The sequence below is a fragment of the Onychomys torridus genome, chromosome 6 (genome assembly GCF_903995425.1).
Source record: "Onychomys torridus chromosome 6, mOncTor1.1, whole genome shotgun sequence".
Taxonomy (NCBI): Eukaryota; Metazoa; Chordata; class Mammalia; order Rodentia; family Cricetidae; genus Onychomys; species Onychomys torridus.
This window is the reverse complement of record NC_050448.1, coordinates 128,792,407-128,820,068: the sequence shown is the minus strand read 5'-3', so window position 1 is coordinate 128,820,068 and position 27,662 is coordinate 128,792,407. Positions and strand designations below refer to the sequence as shown.

General features: G+C 44.1%; 1 protein-coding gene across 1 annotated transcript in view; it reads left to right on the top strand.

Annotated features, from left to right (window-relative positions):
• St6galnac3 (ST6 N-acetylgalactosaminide alpha-2,6-sialyltransferase 3) overlaps positions 1 to 26,577 on the top strand; it is a 516,606-nt gene extending 490,029 nt beyond the window's left edge. The window contains exons 4-5 of the mRNA XM_036191009.1: positions 23,408 to 23,515; positions 24,519 to 26,577. Of these exons, the coding sequence (XP_036046902.1) occupies positions 23,408 to 23,515; positions 24,519 to 24,705 (295 nt within the window). The 3' untranslated portion in view covers positions 24,706 to 26,577. The remainder of the gene's footprint in view (positions 1 to 23,407; positions 23,516 to 24,518) is intronic.
• The last annotated feature ends 1,085 nt before the right edge of the window (positions 26,578 to 27,662 follow it).

Below are 27,662 nucleotides of genomic sequence, written 5' to 3'. Positions count from 1 at the left end.
TGTCAGTCATATGTAACCCTCTGACATTGTGACACAATATTGTCATCTACAAACTTCATGCTCAGTTAAATTTTAGAAAGAAAACAAATTGCAAAGGAAAAATCTCATCATTTAAAGGAAGTTCACAATTTCATTTTGGGCCATCGCTGTCCTCAGCCACATGTGGCCATGGACCATGAGTTGGACATGTCTGATTTCACACAGGAAGGCTGTTAGCATACCACTTCATAAGTGCCTTAGGTAGGACCCCAAGCCAATGGCATGCTGATACATGTTACATAAGAAGGAAAAACAAGCAGTGTTGAGAAATAAGTTTAATGAAGGTGAATTTCCCAACTGGCTGGTTTCCCGGCATCTGTTTATACACTGGTGAACAAGCAGCTCGATGAGGAGGACGCACCCATGGCACCTCCTTCTGCTAAATCAGGGGTCTACCCTCCCAGTGTTTTTACGGACCAGCCTTGGAAGACGTGTTCTCTGGCAGACTGTGCTGTTAGCACTTTTCTTTTTTATTATTCTGGATATTTTAGTAAATGAAATTAAGACATAAGGGTGATGAGATGGCCTGATGACCTAAGTTCCTAGAACCCATATGGTAAAAGGCAAGAACAGACTCCAGCAAGTTTTCCTAGGACATCCACACACTCACATGGCATGTGCATATGTACACACACACACACACACACACACACACACACACACACACACCAATACCCACATCCTTCCAGAAGCAAATAAAATGACTAAATAATAATAAAGAACTAAGACATGAAATATTTTAACAATGAGAGGAAAATCAAGTGAGCATAACATAACATGTGTGTGTGTGTGTGTTTGTGTGTGTGTGTATGTGCATTTAAGCAGTAAATATGGGAATTTTATCCATTTTAGTTGGGTATCTTAACACTTGTATTTCTCCTTATCCCATCACTCAAAAAGGTATAATAATGACCTTGACATTTTATGATATGTAAATTTGAACACTAACATGTTTGGATTCAAAGGGATCACAAGGAACAAGTTATTAAAGTGCTCTTTATTTCTGCATATGCTGGGCAGACTGAAATTAAGGGTAACATACCTGTGTCTGAAATACAAGCTGCATACAAAGCTATTCTCTGGTCAAATACTAGATGTGTTTCTTTCAAGACAACAGGAAAAAGCTGTTGGGATTCCACGTCCCCCAGTTACTCACTATAGTGTGATGGATGCCAAAAATAAGAAGCTGGTATGGTCTCATTGATGATGTAACAGAGACTCTGCTGTGTCTAAACATACACAGGGATATTCCAAGGACACAATTCAGACCAGAACTCCACATTCTGTCAGACTTCTGTGTGGCCCCTGTAATCAGTCACCTAAGGAATCCAGTTTTCAGTTCTCTTTTCTTCTGACTATTTGACATCAGGAGTCTCCTCTGTTTGTGGAAGCTCATTCATCTCACTCTGTCCATCCATCCATCCACCCACCCATCCATCCATCCCCCCCACATACACACACACCCATCCATCCATCCATCCATCCATCCATCCATCCATCCATCCATCCCCCCTACATACACACACACATTCATCCATTCACCCCTCCACACACTCATCTATCCTTCCATCTACTCATCCACCCATTTATTCACCCATCTGTCCATCTACCCCTACCCTCTATCCATTATCTCTCAACCCCATATTCATACCCATCCACCCACCCACCCATCCATTGCCCATTTACCCATCCATCAACCCATCCATCTATCCACTCTCCACATACTCATTTACCCACCCCATATCACAGCCATCCATCCACTTACCTATCTACCCATCATCCATCCTTTTACCCACCCACCCTCACACCCACCCATGCAATCCCACCCCCAAACACACATCCAACCACCCATCCATCTACTCACTCATTTTCCCATCTATCAATTCACCCTTCCACACACATCTACCCACTCAGCCACACATCCTTCCATCCATTCTCCCATTCACCCACTCATCCAACCACCCACCACCCACACATCCATCCATTCATCTGTCCACCCACTCATCCGTCCATTTACAGATCCTTCTGCTTAACAAATCTAAACCTATGTTTAGCATACTTATTAAACACTGATGTCTTTTCAATGTGTACCAAGTAGAAAAAATTAAATTAAGTTCTTTCATGTGAGTCTATAATATGAAATTAAGTTTTGCATGACTTCAGTATTTTAACCATCTTAGAGTTCTTTTGAGTTTCTTGATGATTGCAAAGCTAAAAGTCATTCCTTTACCTTAATTAGAGAAAAATTTGATTTTCTTGTGTCCTTTCCTGAAAGACTTGAGCAGGAGAGAGCTGGGACATGCTGTTAAGGCTGAATCACACAGGATTGATTTTGTGTCTAACACAGCGTGTAGTTTCTCAGTTCTAGTACCTCACCTGGAAACACATGGAGTCTGTTTCCACAATAGTCAACTGTGACTACAGACAAGCATTGACTGGAGAAATCAGAAAACATCTATTCCCTCAGAACAATGCTTGAATGTTCCTCATTCCTTAAAAAAATTTCGCTTCATTCCCACGTGTGTGTGTGTGTGTGTGTGTGTGTGTGTGTGTGTATGCATATGTGTGCACAATGCACATGGGCATGCAGGTGCATGTGCACACGTGTGTGTCTGTGCATAAACCAGAGGACAATCTCAAATATTATTCTTCAGGTGATCTCTACCTCTTTCCTTACTTTCTTTTGGAGACAAGTTTTCTCATTGGCCTGGAAGTCAGCAAGGCTGGCTAACCAGCAGGCCTTGGGGGTTTGCCTGCCTCTGCCTCCCAGAACTGGGATTACAAGCATATACCACAACACTGGGTTTTTGCTTCCATGGATTAGGGGGAATAAATTTAGGTCTGACTGAACTGTCAGCCCTGCCTCACTCTTTTCATTTTTAAAGAGCAAAGCAAGACTGCAAGGAGATGTCTTGGGGACTGATGATCGGTTCTGGGTCCTGTTACTTTTGTCCCCCGTCCAACAGCGACCTAATTCCCCTCATTAAAGTGACCCCAGACGTTCCTTATGTGTGTACCACAGTGGGTGAGGTGCTGCTCTGAGGCCAGCCTGGCTTCCTTGTCACCAAGATGTTAAAATCCATAGTGAGTGAGAAGCAAGTAAGAAAAAAGAAGGCAAATTAATACATAACACCTGAGAAGAACTGACGTGGATCACTGTTGAATGAGGCATGGAGGGCTTGGGAGCAGGCTGAGTCAAGGGCATGTTGTATTCTGAAGGACATGATGCATTCCATCAAATAGATTAATGAATTGAGAAGGGAAAATAATGTGCCACAGGTGGAGCATCTCCCTCCTGAGGTATCCTGGGCCATCCTGGGCCATATTGCTGTTTCCATCCATTCTTTAACCAGGAGCAGGAGGAACCGGCACTCACACCCCAGGGTGAGAGCTAATCATTTTTTTCTCCTGCAGTAAGCCTCTGGATAAATTCATCCTGAATGCATCAGCCCTACTATGGGCATGGTAGTCACAGAAGTGCCCTAGGAATGCAGGCTGACTGGATGGTCTCTTCTCTTATAGTCAGGGTTACTCAAAGTGACACACTTAAAAACATAAAATGGCCGTTTGATGAGTGAAATGGCCATCTGTGAGGAACCTGTCTGAGAGCATGTTGGACTGAGAGAAAAACAGGAGGGGCTTTTCTTTGGGAAGTTAGCATGCAAATGTCATGCCTGACCTTGAGTGTAAAACTGGAGGTCACAGCAGTGAACATGCATGGTAGCAGCAGAGGCTGGGAGCCCTAGAAAGACCTGAGCCCTTAACTGTGTACTTCCCAAGCCTGAGATGCTACAAACAGCGCCTCTTGTTTTCTAAGATGAAGGTCTGAGACACTGAAGTTCACTTAGTTCAACGGACATTTGCCTTGTGATGTCAAAGATTCGGCAGCAAGCCTCTTGTTGTTATGGCTGTGTGCAGGTCCAGCACAGCATGGGACCATGACTTCCCAGTCTGGGTGTCTCGTGTTTATCTGTTCATCTGTCACATCACACACTGTTTGCAATCAACCCATCCTGCATATTCCTTTCCATAGAAAGTGGGGAGCAGATGTCAATCCTGATAGATAACATCTGAATTTTGCCTAAGGTGGGGGTTGAATGGCCAGGAGGGGCGTTAAAAACTTGATCCCAGAGGTTAGAGGGGCTACATGGGAAGTTGTCAGGATTTAGGGTTCTGGCTTGGCTTATGTCCCTGAAACATCCCTGAATGTCCTTAGACACAAGGGAGAACCTCTGCTACATCATCACTGAGAAAATAGCATCAAAATGTTTAAAATTCCTTCAGTAGAGCTATGACAGTTTCCTACTTGCAAGAGACTGTCTTCCAAAAATGATTCAGTTTGGCAAATTGAGTCCCCAAAGAGACCATCTGAGTCACAGCTGACTCAGATGATGGCACCTTTGCTCACCTGTGCCTCCTCACTGAGGAGCATTTCCAGTCAATTTGAAAGTTACTTGGTGCATTTTCCTAATGATACAAGTTTTAATGTAGTAACTAGGTTCTTGGGCCAGTCCTCAGAAGCTGATTTAACTAGCAGTACTGTGGTACCTGTTGTCTAATAGAACTATCAAGAGTAATGACCAATGAGGCAGGGGTACGGCCCTGATGGCTGTGTCTCACACCTCAGTCCCCAAGGAAGGTATTGTTGTTGTTGTTGTTGTTGTTGCTGTTGTTGTTGTAAGAACATTTTCAAAAGCGTGAACATGCAGACTTTGTCTCCAGGACAGTAAAATGTGACTTAGCCCAGATACCAGTAGCCGTGGTAGGAAGTGGTGGTTGGGAATGGGTTGAGTGGTCACAGTAACAGGGCCCCTGGGGAGGTGAAGTCTACCACTGGAAGGAAAAGGCCAGGAGTCCGCCAGGTACAGGTTAGGGACTTGGGGCAGAGAGGGCTGAGGACTGAAGCTCAATGGGAAGCGAGGACTGTGTCTCTGGAAGAGAGGACTGTGTTGCAGGGAGCAAGGACAGTCTCAGAGAGTGAGGACTGTGTCTCTGGAGGCAAGGATTGTGTCTCGGGAAGTGAGGACAGTGTCTCTGGAGGCAACGACCCTATCTCAGGGAGCAAGGAATGTGTGGGCTGGCAACCTCTAGCTTTGATTTCTTCTTAGGAAAGGAATTTTCAGGTTCAGAATAGAGTGTCAGGAACTGGACTGTTTGCCTGGGAGAACAGAAGGGTCTGTGAGGTAGAGGGGGCTGTCCAAACTCTCCTGGTCAGTGTTACCTCCCTGTTCCCTCTATCTGGCCCATGGAGAGTGGGAGAAACAACCTCAACATACAGAATTTTGTGGCTTGCTTCTCACCTCTAAATATGTAGTTTCCACTCCTTCTCAGGACATAATCGTAGGCTCTTACAAGAGCAGCCGAGTGGAGAAGAAGGCAAGCATGGGCTCCAAAAGCCTTCAGGGTTCAGTATCTCCTCCATCTGTCACTCCCCTGTAACCCCAGTAGTGAGAATTTCTGAGACTAAAACAGGCTTCAAGTGTTTCCAGCAGCTGATGTATTTGGCTATACAAGATAGAGGATCTTCTGTGCTGTTCCTTGAGTTAGGGAGGCTGGGCATGGAGGCTGGCATGGAGGCTGGGCATGGAGGTTTCTTTCCCTGGCATTCTGTGGCAGGTACAATGTAGGAATTTTGGGTAGAGATAGCAAATGCTTGCATGTCAAGCAGCTCCTAGCAGGTAAAGGGTGTTTTCTAAGCTGTTCTCTGTTTTCCTAGCACTATCCCAGGATCCTCTGCTGTGGCTCTGTGTTCCAGTTACTTCGTGGTACTTTGGCTACTCTTGATCAAGAAAAGTACCACACAAGGGATCCCAGAGATGCATGGACAGTGTATCCTCTGTTGGAAGGAGGGGATCACTGGTTCTCTCCTCCTGACCAGCCATTAGATGCCAGGGTGTATCCCTTCATGACATGTTGGACGTTTCTTACTTTGAGATGTGGCAGAAGGTGGTAGGGAGGAGGTGTGTGCGGAAGGTTCTAGATGCTGTAGTGTAGACAGTGTATGCACAGAGGACTTCTTCCCAGTATAGTTTTACTTTGGGCACCAAACATACAGGGCTTTCTCCCACTCACAGAAGCTGAGCTTGCTAGCAAACACTAAGCCAGGCTGTTACCCCATCCTTGCCCCCACATACCCAGAGACAGCCATCAAACATGGAGCCCACTTCAACTGGAACACTGAAAGACCTCCTAGGAAGAAGTTTCTCTCTAAACTCTGGCCCAACAGACATCTCAAGAGTGGAAAGAGGTGTGGGGCTTTTTAAAGAACTGACTCCCCTAAGCTATTGTGGTCTAACATGGTCAACAAGTGGCTCTGTTTTCTTTCTGCTTGCTTGCTTGCTTGTGTGTTTTGAGACAGTCTTGGGCAGTCCAGTCTGGTCTGAATTCACTGTGTAGTAGGAGCTAGCTTTGAACCTCTCATCCTCCTGCCTCCACCTCTGCATTGCTGGGATTATGGGTATGGAACATTGTGTCCAGCTCAAGTAGTTTAGTGAATGCAAATCTATTAACTTTGACTAAATTCAGGCTGGCTTCTGGTCCCCTGAACTAGAAGCCTGGACCATAGCACATGCTTTATGATGCTAATGACACTCCATTCTTTGGGAGGAAGTTATTCGTGATGGTGGATATAGAGCTTCTTTTTTAGGTCATAGACACAAATTTTAAATGCCCAAATTCCCAGGGGTCACCTGTTCCTGTAACAACCTCTGAGTGAATTCCCTTCCTATAGTGAACCCCTAAAACAAGTTTAAAAGGTTAAGGAAAGGGGGATAGTGTAGTTTTGCTATTAAAAAACAAAACAACAACAACAACAACAAACCCCGTTGTTTTCAAATAATTTACTTTGCAGTGCTACTGGGTCATGTTTGTAGTCCAGGAATGCTCCAGTACCTTAGGCTTTGGCTCTGAGGGAAGTGGCTGGAGTTTTAGTCCATTTGAAGTGGAGAGAGGGAAAACCTGTTTTGTCTTTTTAAATTTCCCTCTCCTGTTGGCTGATCACTTTAGTCTAGCCTGGGCAGCTCAAGGAGGAGCTCGGTAGTACCAAGGCATCAGGAATGAGGCTTCTATCCTCACCCCTAGTCCTGGGTTCAAATACTTCATCTCCTTAAACCCTTGCTTAAAGTTTGAGTGATTCAAAAGTTATTTTTAAATGTAATTTTTCATCTGGAAGGAAAGCTAGAACTCGGGAAGCACTGTGTCAAAGTGCAGAGTCAAGTCTGATTTCTTCTGGTGACCAGCTTGGCTCACTCTGTTCTGGTGCTGACAGAAGCCGGGAGAAGGTGAAGCATTGCATTTTTCTCCTCTTGGGGAGGGGGGGACGGCAGGAGAGGTGCTTTGATCTCTGTACACTGACATGATTACACTCTTCCCTTCTCCTTTTTAAAAGTCATACAGAACACGTATTGATGAGGACTGTCTGAAGGGAGGGCTGGAGGAGAAAGTCAGGTCTATCCATGAATTACCTTATCAGGTTAGCAGGGAGCAGAAGCCTGTGCCTGGGTAGAGACAGGTGATTAGCATTCAGAACACCAAAGCCCTGTCAATTTAGGCAGGCTGTGATTTTAAGATAAGTTGAAGGGTAAGTGGGAGAAAAGCAATGTTTTTAAGTCCTAACATAAAAGTGAGATCAGATCAAAGAGCAACTGGCAGTGAGCTGTGGGTTTGTTGGGAGGAAAGTCCCCCATCGCTCCTGGAGTGTTTGGTTCGCTTTGGTATTAGACAAGAGCTTAGCGGTCAAGCAGGCCAGCTCAGGTTTTCATACATTTTCTCCAGTTGACACAAGCCAGAGATGAGGATTTACTAAACATCTAGAAAATCAAATGGTCAGGAGGAAGCCTGACCTAGGGAGAGTGATGGGTCTGGGAAGCTCGCCTTTACATGTGAATCTACCTTTCTTTCTTTTGCAGTTGAAGTGTGAATCCATAAGGCAGTTGTTTGAACACAAACAAGGCTGAAATTCTAAAGCATTTAGAATGAAATCACAAATACAACTGCACACTTACAACTCTCTGACACCAACTCTTAGGAGTTGCAGTTAGTGAGAAAGACCCAGTTATAACTACTTTTTCATTACCAAGACTGGACACCTGACAAGAAGCATCTAAAGGTTGGGGCTTGGTACATTCCTGCTCACAGTTTGAGGGAATACAGTCCAGGACAGAGAGCACATGGTGGTGGCCATGGCAAGAGCTTGACACTGCTTCTTGCCCGTGTCTCAAGGAACCAGAAAGCAGAGATGGGAGAGGAAATAAAGCCAGGCTGTGAGCCACCAAGGCTAGTCCCCAGAGACCCACAACCTCAGCAAGGCTCTAGCTCCCAAGGGCTCCACAATGACACAAGACAGCTTTAGCCAACCAAGAACCAAGAATTCGAACACATGAGTATGCACAGGACATTTTACATCCAAGCCAAACCTTTAGGCCAACCAAGCCAGTCTTCATTTTTAAATAATTATTAGTATGTTTGTGTGTGGGGGTGCATCATAGTACCTGTGCAGAAATCATAGAGTGGCTTGTGGAGTCGGTTCTCTACGTCCACCTTTGTATTGGTTCTGGGGATTGAACTCAGTTCCTTAGGCTTGTGGCACATTTCTCCTGTGACCTATCTTATTGATTGACTCTGAAGTCAGATTGTGTAATCACTTCTCCCAGAATCCTCCCTACTTGGAACAAAGGTGATAAAAATCCACATTTCCAAGCCCAGAAGATATTTCAGAGGGTGCCTACCCTTAAAGTGGTAGTAATACCCATTTTTATTTCAATCAGGACAAAAAAACTTTAGCAAATTAAGTGTTTATGTCTGAACCGTTTCTCTGATAAATGGCACAGGTTGAGAGCCTGCAGGTGTGTACCAAGGGAGCCTGCCTGGAGATGCGTGGAGATCAGATGAAGTTGCTTGTGATTTGTAACACAGTTTATAACACAGTTGAATGCTACAAAGTGCATCCATCATTGCACAGTTTTAATTATTTTTATTCTTAGTCATATGTTGTTTACACTTGTCCTCAATTCTGAATTAATGAGGAATTTAATGAGGAAGAAAAAACATAATTCTGCCAATTTTCTTCTGGATATTTTCTCAAGATCCATAAATTTCATTCCTTTGGGAAGAAATAGCAATACAGAACATTAAGATATCACTAATATTTCAAAAGAGAATGTAAGGAAGAAAAATAAATCATTGCTTCTTGTGAATCTAGTTCCTAGCCAGCAGTCTGTAATGGAAATGTACACTGTTGGTGCTTTAAGGTCCACATCACACAGATGAAGAACCCCAATATGTAGTCCCATCATTTTTACACCTGGATATAGCCACACCAGTCCCCATTGCCCTGAAACACCCCCTCTTTCTTTCTGGTGTTTGCAGTTAACTCTGAAATTATAGCTCGGCTCTTACTTCCTGTTGGGGGAGAAATCAGCATCCACATTTCTCCCACTGGTGTTTCCTGCTGTTCAGCATCCTTACAGTACCCGGAGGGGATGTCCTCTTTGATAGTCTTCACTTTGAAGGCAGTCCTCACTTCTGTCTCCCTGGTGTGAACCTGACCTGAGATCAGAGGAACTTGCGATTTCCAGAGACAATGCAGCACCTTGCGCATACCAGATGCTCCATACAATTTTCCTGAATGAGTGGGAGAAACAGTGTGGAACTTAACACATTAGAAACAGATGAGGTAATTTCAGGAGTGGACACGCATACTAGTAAAGAATCAAAAGACAAATGCTGGCATACAAAGATGTGTACAAACAGCAAAAAGTGGATCCAAATGACTATGGCCAAGAGTTCAGGGAAAGAAAAACATACTGGTGAGTTCCTTTTGTAAGAGGGTGGCCTGAAGGGACCCCGTTGTCCATGGCTGCTCTCACTCCCATAGGTCAAATACCACAGACCTTCTGGCTTGATGAACGCATTCATTTTCTCACACTTTTGGTGGCTGGAAACCCAGGATCTACACAGTTCTGTCATCATCTGGTGCTGGCTGTCTTCCTGACTTGTAGAAGCTATCTTTTGACTGTGTTCTCCTGTGGTAGAAGGGGAAAGAACCCGGATTTCCCTTTTTACAGTAGAGTACCTTTAGGAGGTACCTATCTTTAAAATTCACCTAAATCTAATTATCTATCAAAGAATATATTCTCTTCATCATCAAACACAACACTGGGGATGAGGGGTCAACAGATGAGTGTTGGGGCTGTAGTTTATCCTTTGTTCCAGTCCACAGTGAGTGCTTTGGAAACTGGACAGTGGTAAAGAAGTATACCAGATAGATTGCCACCATCCATTCCCATCATTTCTGAGGTTTTAACATTCAGTTAAGAGTAAATGTGTTGTGAGGTAATTCTACAAAAGTATATACAGACACTCTTAAATACTAGTAGAACATCTTTATTGATAGTCAGTGGCTGCATGGGAAACTTCCCAAAATCATTCAGCCCCAAGCCTCACTGTTCTTATGCATAAAATCCACATCTAGGTTGACACACTTTGGTTAGCAAAAAGCCAAAATAAAGAAACCAAAAAGCCAGGTTAGTACATTTAAAGACTTTCGAGATCCTGGAACTATGGATTAGGTCTTTAATGGATTAGGTGTTGGAGCTTATTTGCTGGGTTTTAAGGTCAGAATGGTGCCTCTAACATGGTGTCAGTTGTGCTAAGGACTCAAGGCCTGTTACATTCCCCACTGGTTCCATGGGCATGAGTGAAATCATGGACTCATCTTGGGGCAGGGAGTTATATTGTCCCTCAGGACTAAGAATTTAAAAGAATTCACTCTCTGTTTCACACAGTTAAGTAGGCAAGCAGAGCTCCTTAGTGATGGCTAGGAGCAAAAGGATTAATGGATCAGCCATGGCTGTAAGTAGAGCAGTTCACCAAGTGGACCAGGAGAACAAGAGTTGGTACCAGTTTTCAGATTCTTGTCATCTCTTTTCTCTTCTTCCCTTAACTTCTGACTATGGCTAAACTTTTTCTCACTATCCCTGACTGGCTGTCATAGAAACAGCAAGTTTCTCCCAGTGCCATGCAAGGGGCATGGTCCAGTACTCTGATATTCCTAAGAACAGCCTCCACTAAGGAGTCTACCTGAACTTGCAGGCAGGAAATAGAATTTTCCAGATGGCCCAGATCTATGTCTACTTAAAGCAGTGAGTTCCTTGGAGTTCATCCCCCACAGTTAGGGCTGAAGTTCCAATGACAGCTGAGTCTGAGCTGCCCGTCCCCATCAACAGAGGAGGGGTAAGAGTAGCGACAGCTGGCTGTTTGTGGGGAAGCCCAGAATCTAGATTTAGGTGAGCCCTACCCTCTTCTCTGTTATTCAACACCTGTGGTATAACATACAAAAGGACACAAAGGGGTGGGGTCTCCTCTGTGGAAAACCATTCGGAAGATGCACACTGGGTTAAGTCATTAATGCGAACAAGACAGGTAGTTTCTGAGACCTACAAATACAGTTAACCCCCATTCTTGAGGTTAATCTGCTGTGCCTGGCTACAGGAATCTGCATGGGGGAACTCTCTAGGGTGTACTGTAATGACGTTCAGCAGAGAGTCTTTCCTTGGATGCTCCTCAGGGGGAGCTTGGATTATTCCCACTTAGGACTGTCAGGACTGGAAGTGAGACTTACTGTTTGATTGTTCTGATCCAAACATGATGTGAGGTTTGGGGGGCGGATCTAGGCACAGCCAGTGGTCTTTACCTATGTCTGCTTGAGAGTGGTTCAGGAGCTGACACACTTCTAGCATCCTGAACACCAAGGGGTGGGCTTCTGTTGCCTTCTGGACTTTACCCTTGTAGTTACTAAAGAAATTTCTGGAGAAATTAGGATTGCATTGTCCAAGATTAGCAAAAGAAAAGTAGATTTTGATGGTTTTCTCTGACTGACAGATCGGACCACACAGATCACCTTTAGGCAAGCACAGAGGAGCTCTGCTGGGTTAGTGTCTGGCAGCAGGATGGCTAGGTTGATGGCTGCAGTTTCACAGAATTGGATATGGTGTTGGTACAGGAGAAGTGCTTGATAATGAGTTACTTGAGTGTTGGCCATACATCCCTTAGAGGACCTCTACAGATTGTGGGGTAGTGTTGGGTAGTTAGGAACAGTTCCTGGCTGAAGTGAGTGTTTTTTTCCACTAGCATGGCTATAGCAGCAATTGCACATAAGCAAGCTGGCCAACCAGCAGAAACAGGATCAAGCCTTTGGATAGGTAGGCCACTGTCCTCTTCCAGGGTCCCAGTGCCTGGGCAAGGACTCCTTTGTGATACTTTGGGATTCAATCACATACAAGTACAAGGGCTTAGAGATGTCTGGGAGGGCTAGGACCAGTGCAGAGATAAGGGCCTTCTTCAGGGCCTCAGAAGCTCTCTGTTTGGAGTCAGAGTTTAGAGCTGGGTGCTACTGGTACTAGTACATAATGCCTTAGCCTTAGATACACAAATCCGGGTACCCATAATGGCAATTACCCAACCACCCCCAGAAATTCCCATACCTATTTATTTGTCTTAGGCACAGGGATACAATAGGGTCCCCAAGATCAGCTCTGTGATACCTTTTGTTTACCTCCTTCTAAATTGTATCCCAGGTAGGTGGCATGGGGTACACAGAGGCCTTCCTTGCTGAGACCTGATATCCTAGGGCTTGTAGTACCTCTAACTTGGTGGCCTTCTTACATTCCTCCTCTGTTACCGAAGCTGTAAAGAAGTCATCCCTGTATTGCAATAGGGTGCTCTCCAGATGCTTTTGTGGAAAGTCAGGAGGTCAGCCCCCAAGGCTTCATCAAAATGTATAGGAGGTTTTTGAACCCCTGTGGTAACCTAGTACAGATCAATTGGTTCTTAAATCCTATCCTCCCTTGGGGTCTGTCCATTCAGAGGCAAAAATGGATTTGCTTATAGGTGTCAGAGGGAGGCAAAAGAAGGCCTCTTTTAAATCCAGAACTGTGTACATGTGTTTCTTTGGTAGCAGGAGACTAGGAAGGGGTTAGGAACCATGGGATGGATGATGTCTACTCTTTTGTGGACCTTTCTGAGATCCTGAACTGATTGGTAATCCTGGGAGCCCAATTCTGGGGAACAAGGAGGCTTTCCAGAGGAAATGGCAAGGGAAAACGATCCATACTTTCCATAGCTGGTTAGTGTGTTTAACGTTCTCTTGCTTAGCTTCCCAGCTCATAGGATACTGTTTGACCCATACTGAGGTAGCAGTATTTAGTAACTGATGACAATTGGTTCTCAATAGGTGGCCATTCTAGTGGGTTTGTTCTCAGCCCAGACTCCATGGTACCACTGTGGCAAGTTCCACAGGTATCCTGAAGTTTAAGCATCATTTCCAGGTGCTAGACTTGGTTAGAGGAAGTGTTCCTCCAACAGGGGGCAGGTCACAAGAATGTGGGTTGGAGGTTGAGAAGGATTCACAGTAAGATGGGCAGTGGCCTCCCCAAAGTATGATTGCCCAAAGTTTTTTTGTAATCATTCTCCTAATTGGGGAATAGGGACACTCAGGCATATTTACGAAGGATTGGGTCACAGTACTTTGTCATCCAGGGAAAGAGGACAGTCTGTCTTGTAGCCCCTTGGAACCCATGCATTGAGACATCAGTGATCCAAAAAGCACTGTTAGGATTGAATGGGCTGCTCTTGTGTCAGCCAGCAATCTAGCAGATTTTGTCCCTTTACTGTTACCCTGGGCACTTGGGGACTCAGTGAAATAGAGTTCTGGCCTTGTCAGGTCACCCCAATGAAGGATGGGGTATCCTCCTCCTCCCCTCTTCTGATTCGGTCATTCATTATTCCTGTATCCTCCTTGCTTGTCAGTGCAGTGGTCATCTCTAGCCTCTTCTTTGCCTGGCATTTGTGGCGCCCCCCTCTGGGATCTCCCTTATTGGTCTCCCTGAGAGCTACAGCCATTACTGCCAAGGTCCCTCTTTTACTCTCCATTTCTTCTACCAATTCCTGGTTATTATAAACCTGAGAAATCACCAATAATTGGAACCTATTCATAGCCTGCCACCACAGGCTATGAATTGTCTACCCTAATATACTTATCTGGGGATCATAGGACAGAGCTAACCACTAGATTAGACATAGAGACCAGGCAGTGGTGGCACACACTCTTAATTCTATCACTCAAGAGGCAGAGCCACATCTGGATCTCTGTGAGTTCAAGGCCATACTGGGCACAGAGCCAGGCGTGGTGGCACATGCCTTTAATCCCAGCACTTGAGATCTCATGTCTTTGTTTGACAAGCACACAAGCCTTTAATCCCAGGAAGTGACGTGGCTGGGCAGAGAAAGGTCTATAAGGCGTGAAGAGACAGGAACTGAGCAGCAGTTCAACAGAGACCCTCAGGGGTGAGGACTCGATCGAGGCTTTCAGTCTGAGGATTCATGGAAAGAGGATCAGCAGAGGAGTTGGCAAGGTGAGGTTGGCTGTGGCTTATTCTGATTCTCTGATCTTTCAGCGTTCACCCACATACCTGGCTCTGGGTTTTTTCTATTAATAAGACCTTCTGAGATTCATGTTACAATAGCCTCAAACCCTTCTAACTTGAAGTTTCTCTCTAATATCTGGGGCCAACTGCATAACAAAGCAATAGTGGTTGCTTGCTGGCTTTCCAGCATGTCTGGATCTATGGGGGTGAACACCCAGGAAGCCTTGCAGAGGGGCCAAGAACCCAGGGGTGATTCTTGGGGCTTTTGTATTATCTTGCTCACCTTTGACAGACTGGTTTTCTGGCAGCTGCCTTCTGTCCTCCTAAAAGGGCTTGGTGAAAATTGTCCAGAGCTTCCTTACCTTGATTGGTGTTAGGGTACCAGACAGGTTGGGCAGAGGGGAAAATCCACTGTACCTGAGATGTATTGTACAGAAGATCCCCTTCCCACTTGAGGTTGACTTTCCTGCTCTCAAGCTAGACTGTGTCCTGTTACTTGGTCATGAAGAAGGTAACTAGGAGCTGTTGGCAGTAATCCCAGGTTGTCTGGTAACTATTAAAGACTGTCTGGAGAAGGCTAATGAAAGCCTAGGGGTTTTCAGAATATGGTGGGTTCTGAGTTTTCCAATATACAGACCATTGATTCAGAAGGAGACATAAGCCATGGAAGCGAAGGGTGAGAACCCGTGGATCATGGGCCTGCTGGAGGTACCTCCTTTAAGGGGCAGATGGGGGCTACTCTGCCTCAGAGAAATTCCTTTCAGGGATCCTATAGCCAGAGCTATTCTTTGTATGTGGAGGGGAGAGGGGGGCTGAAGTATAAAAAACTACTTCCCCCCCACCCTCCCTCATAGCCAGGGGAACTATTTCCCCCAGCAGGTGTGCCAAGGAGTCTCACTGGTACACACACAAGGGAAGAGTTAACTTCCTCCAGCAGTGCAATGTGAATAGGTGGAAGTTTGGGTTTCTCTGTGCCACCTGGCCAAACCAAGAAGACTTGGGTCCCCATTGAAGGGACACAAGTCTTAAGCCAAGATGCTGGGTTTTTCACCAGAGAAGTTGTTGGTCAATGTAGGGAAATTGGTCAGGGTGGCCCAGTTATCCAGTCATAACATTCTAGAGAGACTGAACTGCCTGGGGTCCAGAGATCTATCACTGGGCCATCCGACTCCAAAAGAAGGCCAATCTACTTCACAGAAGGTCTAGTTTCCCAGTCAAAAGTCAGAGACCCATTCTTCTCTATAAAACCTTTTTTGAAGTGTTTTAACATACTCTTGAGTGATGTATTGGAACTGCTCACTCCCCCTCCCATTGAAGCTCCCTTTCTTCTAGTCAACAGAATTGACAAAAACACACAGATACTCAAAGAACAGCAATAATAAAGAACCGAGGGTGGCCACCACACAGACCTAAACCAGGGGATCTGGTGATATCTTGCACAGATCCCAAACACTGGAATTGGGGCAACATTTAGCCTTTCCAAAGTGTCCTACATAGGAACCTCCATAAACAAAGTCACCTTCTGAGAGGACAAATCCAGGTGACTTTTGGTAGATTCCTATTTAGGGTAGAGGTATTGGAAGCCACTGGATCAACAGGGGCAGAGGCATGAGAAATTCCCTGGGCCCTGGGGCATCTCGGGATGCACACCCCCTAGGAACTGTCTGTTCCTCACACTGTTGGCCAAGGGAATCTGAGGTCCCTGGTATCCTCACATTTCAGTCTCTAAGAATTTTACTGGGGCTTCTAGAATGTTGCAAGGTAATTCCACAAGAGAACACATGGACACTCTTAAAACCTAATAGGAGGTCTGTATTGCTGGCTGGCAGATGCATGGGAAACTTGACTCAATTCATACAGACCTAAGCCTCACAGTTCTTTGCCTTTTATGCACAAGAACACATCCAGGTTGACATACTTCCGTTAGCAAGAACAGTTAGCAGGAAGCAAAACTGCAGAAGCCAAAAAAAGCAAGGTTAGAACATTTAAGGACTTTCTTGGATCCTGGAACTACAGATGAGGTCTTTGATGGATTAGGTGTTTGTTCCCATTTTGGCAGGTTTTGCAGCCTACATGCTAGATTCTAAGGCCAGATACCTCTAACATGGCATCAATTGTGCTGAGGACTTAGGGCCTGATACAAATAGAATCCCAGAAATTGGCATTTCCAACTGAAAGAACATTAAAGCCCAAGTAAAAACAAAATAAACTTTTAATTTCTGAGATGAATGAATAGAGTGATTTTTGTGAGAGGTATCTTCTGTTTCCCCAGCAGCCATAAATCATACTTTTGAGCTGTACCGTTTTACTTTTAAATGTACATTTAGAGAAGAACACAGCATTCCTTATCATGCTTCATTTGTATAGTGTTATGGCAGTCTCTGCTACTCAGCAGACCCCTCTGGCTGTCTTCCCAGTCCACACATCTACTGATGAGCATGGTCACTATGAGAAATCAGATGAGGTGGGAGCATAGTCCTCTTCTGAAGTTCACCTCTGGTTTTTTCATTTACTTATGGCCAATATGTTATCATTTTCCTTCCTTGCCTTTTCTTGACTTGGTATTCACTTAAGAATTACTATGTAGAAGGTGATGCTTTTATCTAGTTGAAAGTTTGACATCCATTTGCAAAAGATTCAATTCTGCTGCCTGTTTTGTAGAAAACGCTCCCTACCTAAGAACTTGCTGGGCCTGTCCCATTGCTGGAGGCACAGATGTTCAGTGTGAGCAGCAAACTCCTTGCCCCTTTCGTGATCCTGACTGTGGAACAGTGTACAGGATTATACAAGTTGCAGATGGCTGAGATCTTCTTGGAGGAGGATGGCTCCATGATGTTAGATCAGATCCCTAGGTGCTGCTGATGGAAATCTGATGTTTTTCTTGCCAAGGCTCTTTGTAGATGATTTCATTTCCCATGTTCTTTTGAAAGGAATGGAGGAAAGAATACTTTTAAATAATCTGTATTCTGGCCAGCTATTCTTTATTCCTAGGAAGGTATCTGGAATGTTCCTGTTATTTAGCCTGTCAGTATAGTATATTGATGAGAGAACTGAGGTTCAATAATGTTAAAACAAGACACGGACTATTGATTCTTTATAAAAATTCTGCCTTTACTCCCAGGTAGAGAAGATGGCCAATAGTATGCTCACCAATAACCTCTGTTATAGGGAGGGCCTTGAGCCTTTTCAGGTTTGATAAATGCCTTTGAAACGTTAACTTTGAATGCCCCCAGCTTGGCTCTCATTGGTTCAAGGAAGAAACAGGAAGAAGTAGAATTGAGGCCAAAGGTTTGAGTCAAAGACTCCCTAGGAGCCATCTCATCAGAAAGCAGCTCACCAACAGTCTTCCAACCCCTCCTCTCTACTTGACTCTCTTCCATTGGAGAGAGTCTCTTCCAACACAGTCCCCATTGCAGACCAAGACATTCTCTGCAGCTCTATCTAACTGAATTTGATGGCTCCTGGGGTTATGTTCAAAGCTCAGACTAAACGCAAATGGCTTCAGACAGCCTTGTGAAGAAAGGAGCATAAAGCAGGATGCTTGGCTGGGACCTAAAAGGTGGCAGAGGGACAGGAGCCAGGCAGGATGGGGGTGCTTATCAAGGAGAACCCGGTCTGTGACAGATTATCCTAAACCAGAGGGTGTGTGTGTGTGCGTGTGTGTGCACGTGTGTGTGTGAAGGGTGAAGGAATCTACTGTTTTCTTAAGAAAGCCTGTGACAAGGAGATGTGAAACAACACAGGGCTGCCCAGCTCACTGCCACACAAAGGACTCTCTCATCCACAATGCCAGCAGCACCAAAAGCGGCCTAGAGAAAGTTATTTGGCCCAGCAAAACATAGTCTTCTCCTATTCAAATCCTACGTCACTGAAGCAGTGGTGTCAGATGACCAGGAAACCAGGTGTGAATAAATAATATTTCAACATTACCTAATTTTCTGTTGAGGCATCACCGTGTTGTAGTTCTCAGTCCCTCCCCTTGATCATATCTAGAAGAAAAGAATAGAGGAAAGAACATCACAACGTGTTTCCAAAAATGAAAAGACAAACCAGAGTAGCAGACAAGGAAAGACACTATGGCCAAAAAATATTGAAATTGGTGAAAATAAATATATAAATAATAGCTCGACAGACAATAAGTCTGTGTATTGATGCCATGGCCTTTAGATAACAAGTAATGGGGGAAATATGCAAGGTAAAGTGGCTTATGTATTTATCAGTAATAAACTAGGGGAGAGATGTTTTAGATGATATGCCTTCAGGCATGTGCTAGATCAGTGTGCTGACAGTATCATTTTTCTAAGAGATGAGTAAGTCCATTTAGTGGTTTCCAGGTTGTAAGTATCTTGATTACTAAGGAGCAGAGGGATGCTGAGTCTGACCAGTGGAAACAAGTGATTGATAGTTTCCTGGTAACAGCCCTGCCTGCCTTTTTTCCTGCATGGCTCATTATTCCACAGCATTAATTTAAGCTTTCCAATTGCACTGAATCAGGGGCTTCAGTTCTCTTACCATCCCTGTGGGAAACTTGATGGTTTATTTGTAGATGGTGATAATTGTTTTTATCGATCCCCAAATATGGGAGTTGTATACTCTGCTATGGCTAAAGGCCAGCTGGTCCATAGTGCTACATGCATGAGTGACAAGTTACAACATCATATGTGTCCCAGAAGAGACTTAAGAATTTCTAAGGCAATTGATGTCTATCCCAGATCTCTGTGCATTGAGATGTATGAACAAGTCCACATATACCAGTACTGTGGTTTTGTAGTTGTCGTTATTGAACCTTAAAAGGACTGCATAGGTTGATTTACATTCACTTCTTAACACAGCTGGCAGTTGCACAGGGGCCTGCAAGTGGCACCCTTATATGAATTACCAGAGCCAGCCCCACCAAAGCCAGTGAGTGCATCCAAGGCAATGGTTCTCAACCTGTGGGTCACAACCCCCAAAGCAGATATCCTGAATATCAGATACTTACATTATAATTTATAACAGTAGCAAATTTACAATTATGAAGTAGCAATGGAATAATGTTATAGCTGGGGTTACAGCATGAGGAACTGTATTAAAGGGTCCCAACATTAGGAAGGTTGAGTGAGAGGCACTGCTCTAAGGCCTCAGAGTCCCAGGCTGTTGTTTTGGAAGTGTTCTTGGGTTTAGCTAGCACCTGTATTTTTTCAGGTTGAACATCTCAGAGGAACATTAACTCACAGTATTTGAGAAGAAGCTCCTGTGAAAACCCTAGCATGTTCTGTAGGTAGGAAACTTCATGACATGTCAAGTCTCAAAATGCCAGAGATGTTAAGGGAAAATAGTGTCACTGTCTAATTAAGCCCAGTTTTTAGGACAGGGCACTAGGGCAGTAGGCCTATTCCCATGTAGATCAAACACAGCACATAATGTTGGGGAAATCTTTGGGGCTAATTAGTGTGGGCTGTCTACCTGGAAATGAATCAGGTCAGGCCTAAAAGGAACTGAATATCATAAATGTGGGTTTTCAAGTCATTATTTGGTAAAGTGTAAAGATCTTTGGACAGATGTTAAACTTTAAAACTCCTGACCCTCTTCTCCTGGGTAATATACATACCATGATGGCTGTGTCCTGCATCCCCGTGAGGGCTCACTTTTGAATGCTTATGGTCAAAGTCTCAGAAATGACTGGGCTGGACCAGAAGAAGGCAGGACAGCTTACTGGCACTTTCAAGTTCCAGATATTGCACAAAGGACCCTCCTTTATCCTGAGCTAGGCTATCTTCTGGGTCCTCCATTTATCCTGAGATACAGTGGAAGGAACTTGTCGAAAGAAGGACTGTATGTTTCAATTTCTATTTATTCTCATGGAGATTAAAGTTTGCTGTCGATGCCCTGGTCCCATGATACTCTTTCTTGCATCTTTGGTGACCAGTTTTTTGTTGAAACGGAGACACAGAGCACCTCTTCTAAAATCAGTAGTCATGGTATCTACCCCCACCTCAAAGTTACACTTCTTTTTTTTTTACTTCTTTCTTCTCACATACACCCAAGACATTGATATCATACCCATTGTGCCAGTAAGCCTAACTGATCATGTAATTCATATGCTTGCTACCTGTATTCATCAACACACATGCAGCATGGTGCAATGCTTACTGATGAAGGCTTGAAAATGGAAAAAAATGCTCTCTGGTGACCCAGAATCACTAGGTTTTAAAATTGGAAGTAACTTCAGTTATGACTGAGTTCAGTTATCTCACTTAGAAACAAGAACACCGACTCAAAAAGGCTATGTGAACTGTCTATAGCATCCCATTTCAATCAGTGGTCTGGGTACATTTATGTCAACCTACACTCTACTGTGTTCTTACTTTAACACTGTAACATGACAGGGTTTGGGTGTGTTGTTTTAGATGGTAACCAATTGTGTTAATATAGTGTCTCTCCCTATCAGATCATACCAGCTTGTAGCACAGTCAGTGAAGTATTTTCCCTCAAAAAATATAAACAAATGCTATGTTTGAGTCTAACAAATATAAGCATCCAAACAAATGCAGCCATTTTAACAAAAGGTGTGGTTTCAGGTATCCCTATCGTGCCTGGTTGAGCTGCTAATGAAGAAGTGTGGAAAGGGTATAAAATAGGCAAAAATGGAAGAATCCAGAAGAAAGGCAAGCACATAACCCAGTAAGAACATGGCCATGCAAATTCAGAACACCAACAGAATGTAAAATACTTTGGAAAAATTAGGTTATAACACTCATGTCTTCTGATCCTGCTTTCAAATAAATGGTTTGCTTCCTTGATGCTCCTGATGCCCTGAAATACAGAACATCTTCTGGCTAAAACATGTACAAAGAACATTGTCTATAGTCTTTGTGTCCTCCAGGTGACCCCTTCCCACTCATGGAGCACACATTCCACACTTCTACATCACTGCTAGAACTATCCCATGGAAAACTACAGACAACTCAATGGTCCAGTCTCTGGAATACATGGCCCTCAGTGTCCATAGGCTCTGGATCTCTGGGTTCCATCAACTGTAGATCCAAATACTGTCCTCCACTATGTGGAGGGAATTGTATCAGTATAAACTATTAATAGACTGTTACTAAATAATACAGTATTTCAACTATATAGTGACTATATTAGTTATAATTAACCTAGAGGAGGCCTGAAGCATTTGGGAGAATGTGTGTAGGTACTATTCAAATGCTCCTCCATTATACCAGAGGTTGATCACCTTGAGATTTAGATAGGTTCCAATCTCCCACAGACATAGAGGTCCAACTGTATACTGTATTCTTCACATGGAAAACATGCACACACACACACACACACACACACACACACACACACACACACACACACACCGATTAAGTAGAAGCAGTTCTAACTCAGAGAAAAGGTAGCTGAGAGGCTATGGATGGGTTGTTTTGGCCTCTCCTTGAGAATCACACACAGGTTTAAAAAATAATTGAAAAAAAAGGAATCATCACCTCCCTCTGTGAGTGCATGAAATTCCTGAAATGTTGGCATATTCTAGGTTGGCACTAATGAGGAAGGAAGGAAGGAGGGGTTCTATTTCAGACCTGTGGATGACATTGTGTTAAGGGCTTAGATCCATAGTAGTGGGTTCTGGACATCAACAGGCACTGACCTGTGGCTGGACACCGCAGCTGGAGTGGTGATGGGTATGTGTTAGCTGGTGGATGAACTGGCAGAGGTCCTACCAGTTCTGAGTCTAGAGGGGATGCTGCTGCACAGCTGCTGATAACTTGGGGCAATCTGCTTGCCTCTGCAGGAAGAGACGTCAGAAGGGAGACAACCGAGCCTTTTGAATGAATTAGCTCGGCTTGGCTGAGGACAGATACAGAACCATTTGCCTTTGGCAGACCCCCACAGTCTACACTGTCTCTGATTAAATCATCCTCAGCCCCATTGCTGCACTACACACACACACACACACACACACACACACACACACACACACACACACACACGGCTTTGGCTCACTTCCATGTTTGGAATAAACCTGTGCTATTTGGTCTTCCTAAAGTATTTTCCCTGCCACGGTCTGCATAGCCTTGTCCTCTCCCCCAACCCCCATCTCATGTCACCATCATCAGAGAGGCAATCCCTGAGAAACTTTACAGAGCACCTGGAGGTAAATCTAATCTTCCAGTCAGCATAAAGATGGAAACATGGGTTGTAATTTCTGTGTTTATAGCATCTGTCTGAGTGATTGGCACGTTATAGGTGTCCAATAATCTGTGTCCATGAGGCAGAGCCATGTCTTAAGGAGCAGCTTGTCTCCTGATGCCTGCAAGTCTGTTTAGGAAAACATCTGGATACTTTCATGGACCAGGTTCACCTTCACTGTATCTATTTTACATTTAGAAGTCAAGGGCTGCAGATCAGCACACAATCACACACCCACAATCCACATATGCACACAATCACATACACATACATACACACACCCACACATCCACACATCCACTTACCCACACAAATATAAGTTTAAAATATGTAATAGAACCTAAGGAGACTCTGAGAAAGTGCTGTGTCCAGGAAAGCAAGACACCATTATCATTCAGTGCTCATCAGAGCTTTAAGCAACTTTCAGAAAACATGTCTTCTGGTATATACCCCTAATTTGTGTCTTATGGAAAACCAAATAAATTATTTTTCACCTGCAGGGAGCAGGATTATTTGACTTAGGACATTTGCCATATGGCTTCTCTTCCACCCAGCATAGCTTTGAGGCTTAAGGTAGAAAGAATAAGAGTGTGCCCATAAATTATTCAGAGATAATTCAAAGTAAGTGTGTATCCTTGACAGGTTGTCGGTTTCTCAGCGTCCCCCCTGATAACGGACGGCACTGTGTTCTTGATAACGTATGGCTTGTTTCTAACTGCACTTCCTCATCATTCTGCATTTTGTTTTGCCCGTTTCTGTCCCTCCAGGGTGCAGTCTGGCTCCTATCTCAGCACCGGGTGGTTTACCTTCATCCTGGCCATGGATGCCTGTTACAGTATCCACGTCTACGGGATGATAAACGACACCTACTGCAAGTATGATCACAGGAAATTACTTCCATGCAGTCCCAATTCTGATATCGTGTCAAAACATCACAATTCATTGTAATGCCATAAATCTGAGAAATAGATCAGATGACAATTACTTCCGGGTGTTCTTTGCCAACATGACATGTTCTTGTCAGTGTGTCTTGTTCTGACTTTTAAGAGTGGTAGAAAGAAAACAATGTGTACTGCAGCCTAATGTCACACGTGAGAAGGGACACTTTTCTCTTAGTCCAGGACTTGGGGCTTGAAAATCTAGAGCGAGTTTAGTGGTGATTTGATTTGCAAAATCAAGGCTGCCACATCTATTTCCTCTGAGGGCTTGATGGATAGCTGTCAGCCAATGGTTCTGTTTGTTCATAGAGAAGAAAATGCCCTGATGCCTCAGAGCAGCATTAGGCTCAACAGAGTTCCTGAGAATTTTATTTCACTAATGTGTGACTAATCTGCCAGATTCTTTAAGTGTGTGGTTGCTGGCAGGATTGCTTCTGATCAGATTGCCAGACTTCTGCTTCATCATGGTGGTGAAATACATACAGTTCCTCTACCAACCATTCCCACAATGTGATTCAGAGAGCATTTAATCACACTGTTAAGATGTAACCCTGGGTCACTGTCTTCATGAATAAACATTTGTATTATGACTGCTAAGTCTAAAGAACACAGATGAACCCAAAACTTCACCGTGAAAATTCAGTTTCCTTACCTCTCTAGGATCATCGGCTTTGTGTGGTTTGTTTCGTCCTATACTATCTCCTCTGAAAGTGGGCTGTGTGTTTGAATGTAATTAGTGTGATATGTAAATTGTATTTGATCTATTAGGGCACTAAGAACTGGTCCTGCTTCCTAAAAGCTTTCATCTGTAATAGCTTTTAACTGAATCCATTGATGAGGGTTTGTAAGTAAATGCATTTACTGGGCACATAATGGATTCTTGTAAATGCCTGTCTCATCCTTGGCTCATCTTTCCTCTCCTGTCTTGTTTCTTTTCCAGGACAGAAGGGTACAGAAAAGTCCCCTATCATTACTATGAACAGGGGAAGGATGAGTGCAATGAGTATCTTCTCCATGAGCACGCCCCACACGGGGGACACAGGTTCATCACTGAGAAGAAAGTGTTTGCCAAGTGGGCTGAGAAGCACAGAATAATATTTACACACCCTAACTGGACAGTGTCCTGATGCTGTGTTTCCCAATCCTGACACTGCAGCTGTGAAGATGATGGTGCAGGCAAGGATGATCGTGGCCATCATGGTCCTGAACATCCTCTGATGTGGATGGTGACTCTGCTAGTCATTTGAACTTGGCATTCTGTGGGAGGGGGTCCGGTTCATTCTGTTCTTTCTGGTGGTTCAGCCCTACATATTGCACTTTATAACTCACCTAGACTCGAAGGCCACTGGTACAACAGCTGTGACTAAAGAAAACAGGAAGATTGTCTTTCAAGATAGCTGCTCAGAATTCCTTAACAGAGGCTTCCAGAAGAGACCAATTTAGCCTTGTCAGGCAAGGTTACTGAGTGTTTGGGCAGCTCCACCATCTTAGAAAATGGTTGGCTAACAAACACTGTCCCAACTCATCCTACCAGTGTATAGATCTCTTGCCACGGTTACTAGTTAGCCTGAGAGAGGTTAGGCATCTCTTTCTGATGTACCATCTTCCTTCCAGATGTCTCGAAGCTAAAGCCTCAGGCCATCTACCTAATGTAGCAATGAAGGCGTCATGTAATTCCTGCATATTGGGGTTACTGGACTATTGCAGACACTTGACTCAAAAAGTATCAAGTAGCAAATACTGAGAAGTTTTCGCTCTGACAGCTGTGCTCTCCCTACTCAAAACAATATAACCAAACATGTTAGTACAATTACCTACGTTAGTGTTTAGTTATTTTTGGTTGAGTACTAAATATTAATGTTAGGTATACCACTTCAACACTGTAATAACATATACTGTGAAAGCATTTCTGGAACATAACCAAAGGGTTTCCTACTCTGCTTCAACACCCAATACCACAAAGTGATATGCTTTGTAAAATCATGAAACAGGGAAAGCAAAACATATTTTTACATTAATTTGTATCCTACCATATTCATAATATATATTTTTAAATTCAAATTTCTATTTTGTAAGCCCAAGGTGTGTCTATCCATATACATTATCAATGCCGAGTGCCAAACGTTAGACATGAAATATTTTTCATATCATTGAATCCAACCTGAGCTTTTGCCTTCATGCAGTTGCTTGTCCCTTAGCGCATCAGACGCTCTGCTGTGACAGTGAAATGGTGATGAGCTCAGTTCCCAAGGTGCTTTGTCATCTGAGTTCCTTCACACATGCTGTACCACGTGACACCCATGACCACCTCACTGGACATTCTTCCATCTCCAGCAGCTGATCCGCACTGTGTTGGCTGTGCTCATGTGTCCCAGGTTGCTCCACTTTAGACTGTCTATATAGAATAGCATTTATGCAAGTGAGTACATGATTGAGTTCTGTGCCAAATATAGCATAGCATACCAAGATTATGAAAAATGGCCACAAGGATGGTTATGTCGTAGATCAGTAGCCCTATAAGCTTAGATTTTTTTTTTCAATGGCTTCAAGGTCCAGGTGGTAGGGAGATGAGGGCTCGGGAACAATGGAAGCAGAGAAATATAGTTTCTGGTCCCAGGCCTGAGGCAGTTTCATCTCTGCAGACTCAGTGATCCTTAGGTATTAGAGGTTGATTTTCTGAGACAGTACTAAGCATCCACAAATGTCTGGGCACAATGATTCAAAAGCCAGGCTGAGCTTAATGTTTTAGAAGCTGGAAATAACAATACACCTCTCCTGCAGAACTGTGGCAAGTCTTTCCTACAACTGAGGATTCTGTCCTGCCATCTTCTGCCATTTCAAAACCCCACGTTCACCACTGGAAAGAGGCTGATGATTCTTTTGTCATTTGCATATGTGAATTTCAGTTCTGTGAATGTTAGTTTTTTTAGAGTGGATAATGGATTGAAATGCCCGCTTAAAGAAAAATAAATAATACCATGCTAAAGTTCTAATGTGAACTGTTGTTTTTCTCTCTGTTGTGATACAGAAGTTCTGCTTTTATATAAAACAAACCCTCAGTTAATCAGAATGCTTCCAGGAATGGCATGACTGATTTCCGTCATTGTCTGGCTAGTGGAGGGCCCACTCTGTTTGGTGCTTACTGATGAGAAACTCCAGGGCTTCCTCTCCTTCTTCCTATAGCTTTTTCTCGTTGGCAAGATCCCCCTTCCCCACAAGGTGTGGGAAAGGCAGGCTTTGGTAGAACGGGAATGGTCCTCTCTTCCCCACAAGGTGTGGAAAAGGCAGGCTTTGGTAGAACGGGAATGGTCCTCCCTTCCCTCACAAGGTGTGGAAAAGGCAGGCTTTGGTAGAACGGGAATGGTCCCCCCTTCCTCCCCTCCCCTCCCTTTCTCCACACTCCTTCCACCTTTATTCTCTCTTCTCCTCTCCCACATCCCCTCCTCCCTCTTCCTTCCTTCTTATTTTCTCTCTATAGGAAACAAAAAGCATTTTATGGAGACCCCGTTGAATTCCTTTGCAATCAGGGCTTTGACAGACTCAGGATTTGCTTTTCTCTGTAGTAATAATTTTCTCTGCTTCCATTTCCTGTTCCTTTCTTCCAGCCTCAGTTCTGATAGAAATGCAAAGTCTAATCTCTCCCATGTGGAGAAGTTTTCCATCTTGGACTTGCTGAGAGAGGCAAAGGGGTGATTCAAGGAGAGCATCTGTCATGCACAGTTCCAGTCAGTTCTGCAGGTTCTAGCCCACTGAAAGATTATCCACATCCAAACACTAGTAAAGTTAAATGACCTCACTCAGTACTGGTGCACAGCTATCCTATATATTAACATTTGTGAAGATATGTTTTGGTATCATCTAAGGCACCTGGCGAATGGACTATGGAAAATGACTGTAGATGTCTGCAGTCAGCATACACGCCTGCAGTTCACAATCACAGGCCAGGTCTGGAGGTGGAGTTGGCAGGTCAGAGCACTTGCTGCACTTCCAAGACACCCAGCTTTGGTTCCCAGTGATTCCCAGCACCCACATTAGGGAGTCACAACTGCCTGTAACTCCAGTTCCAGGTGACCCAGTGACCACC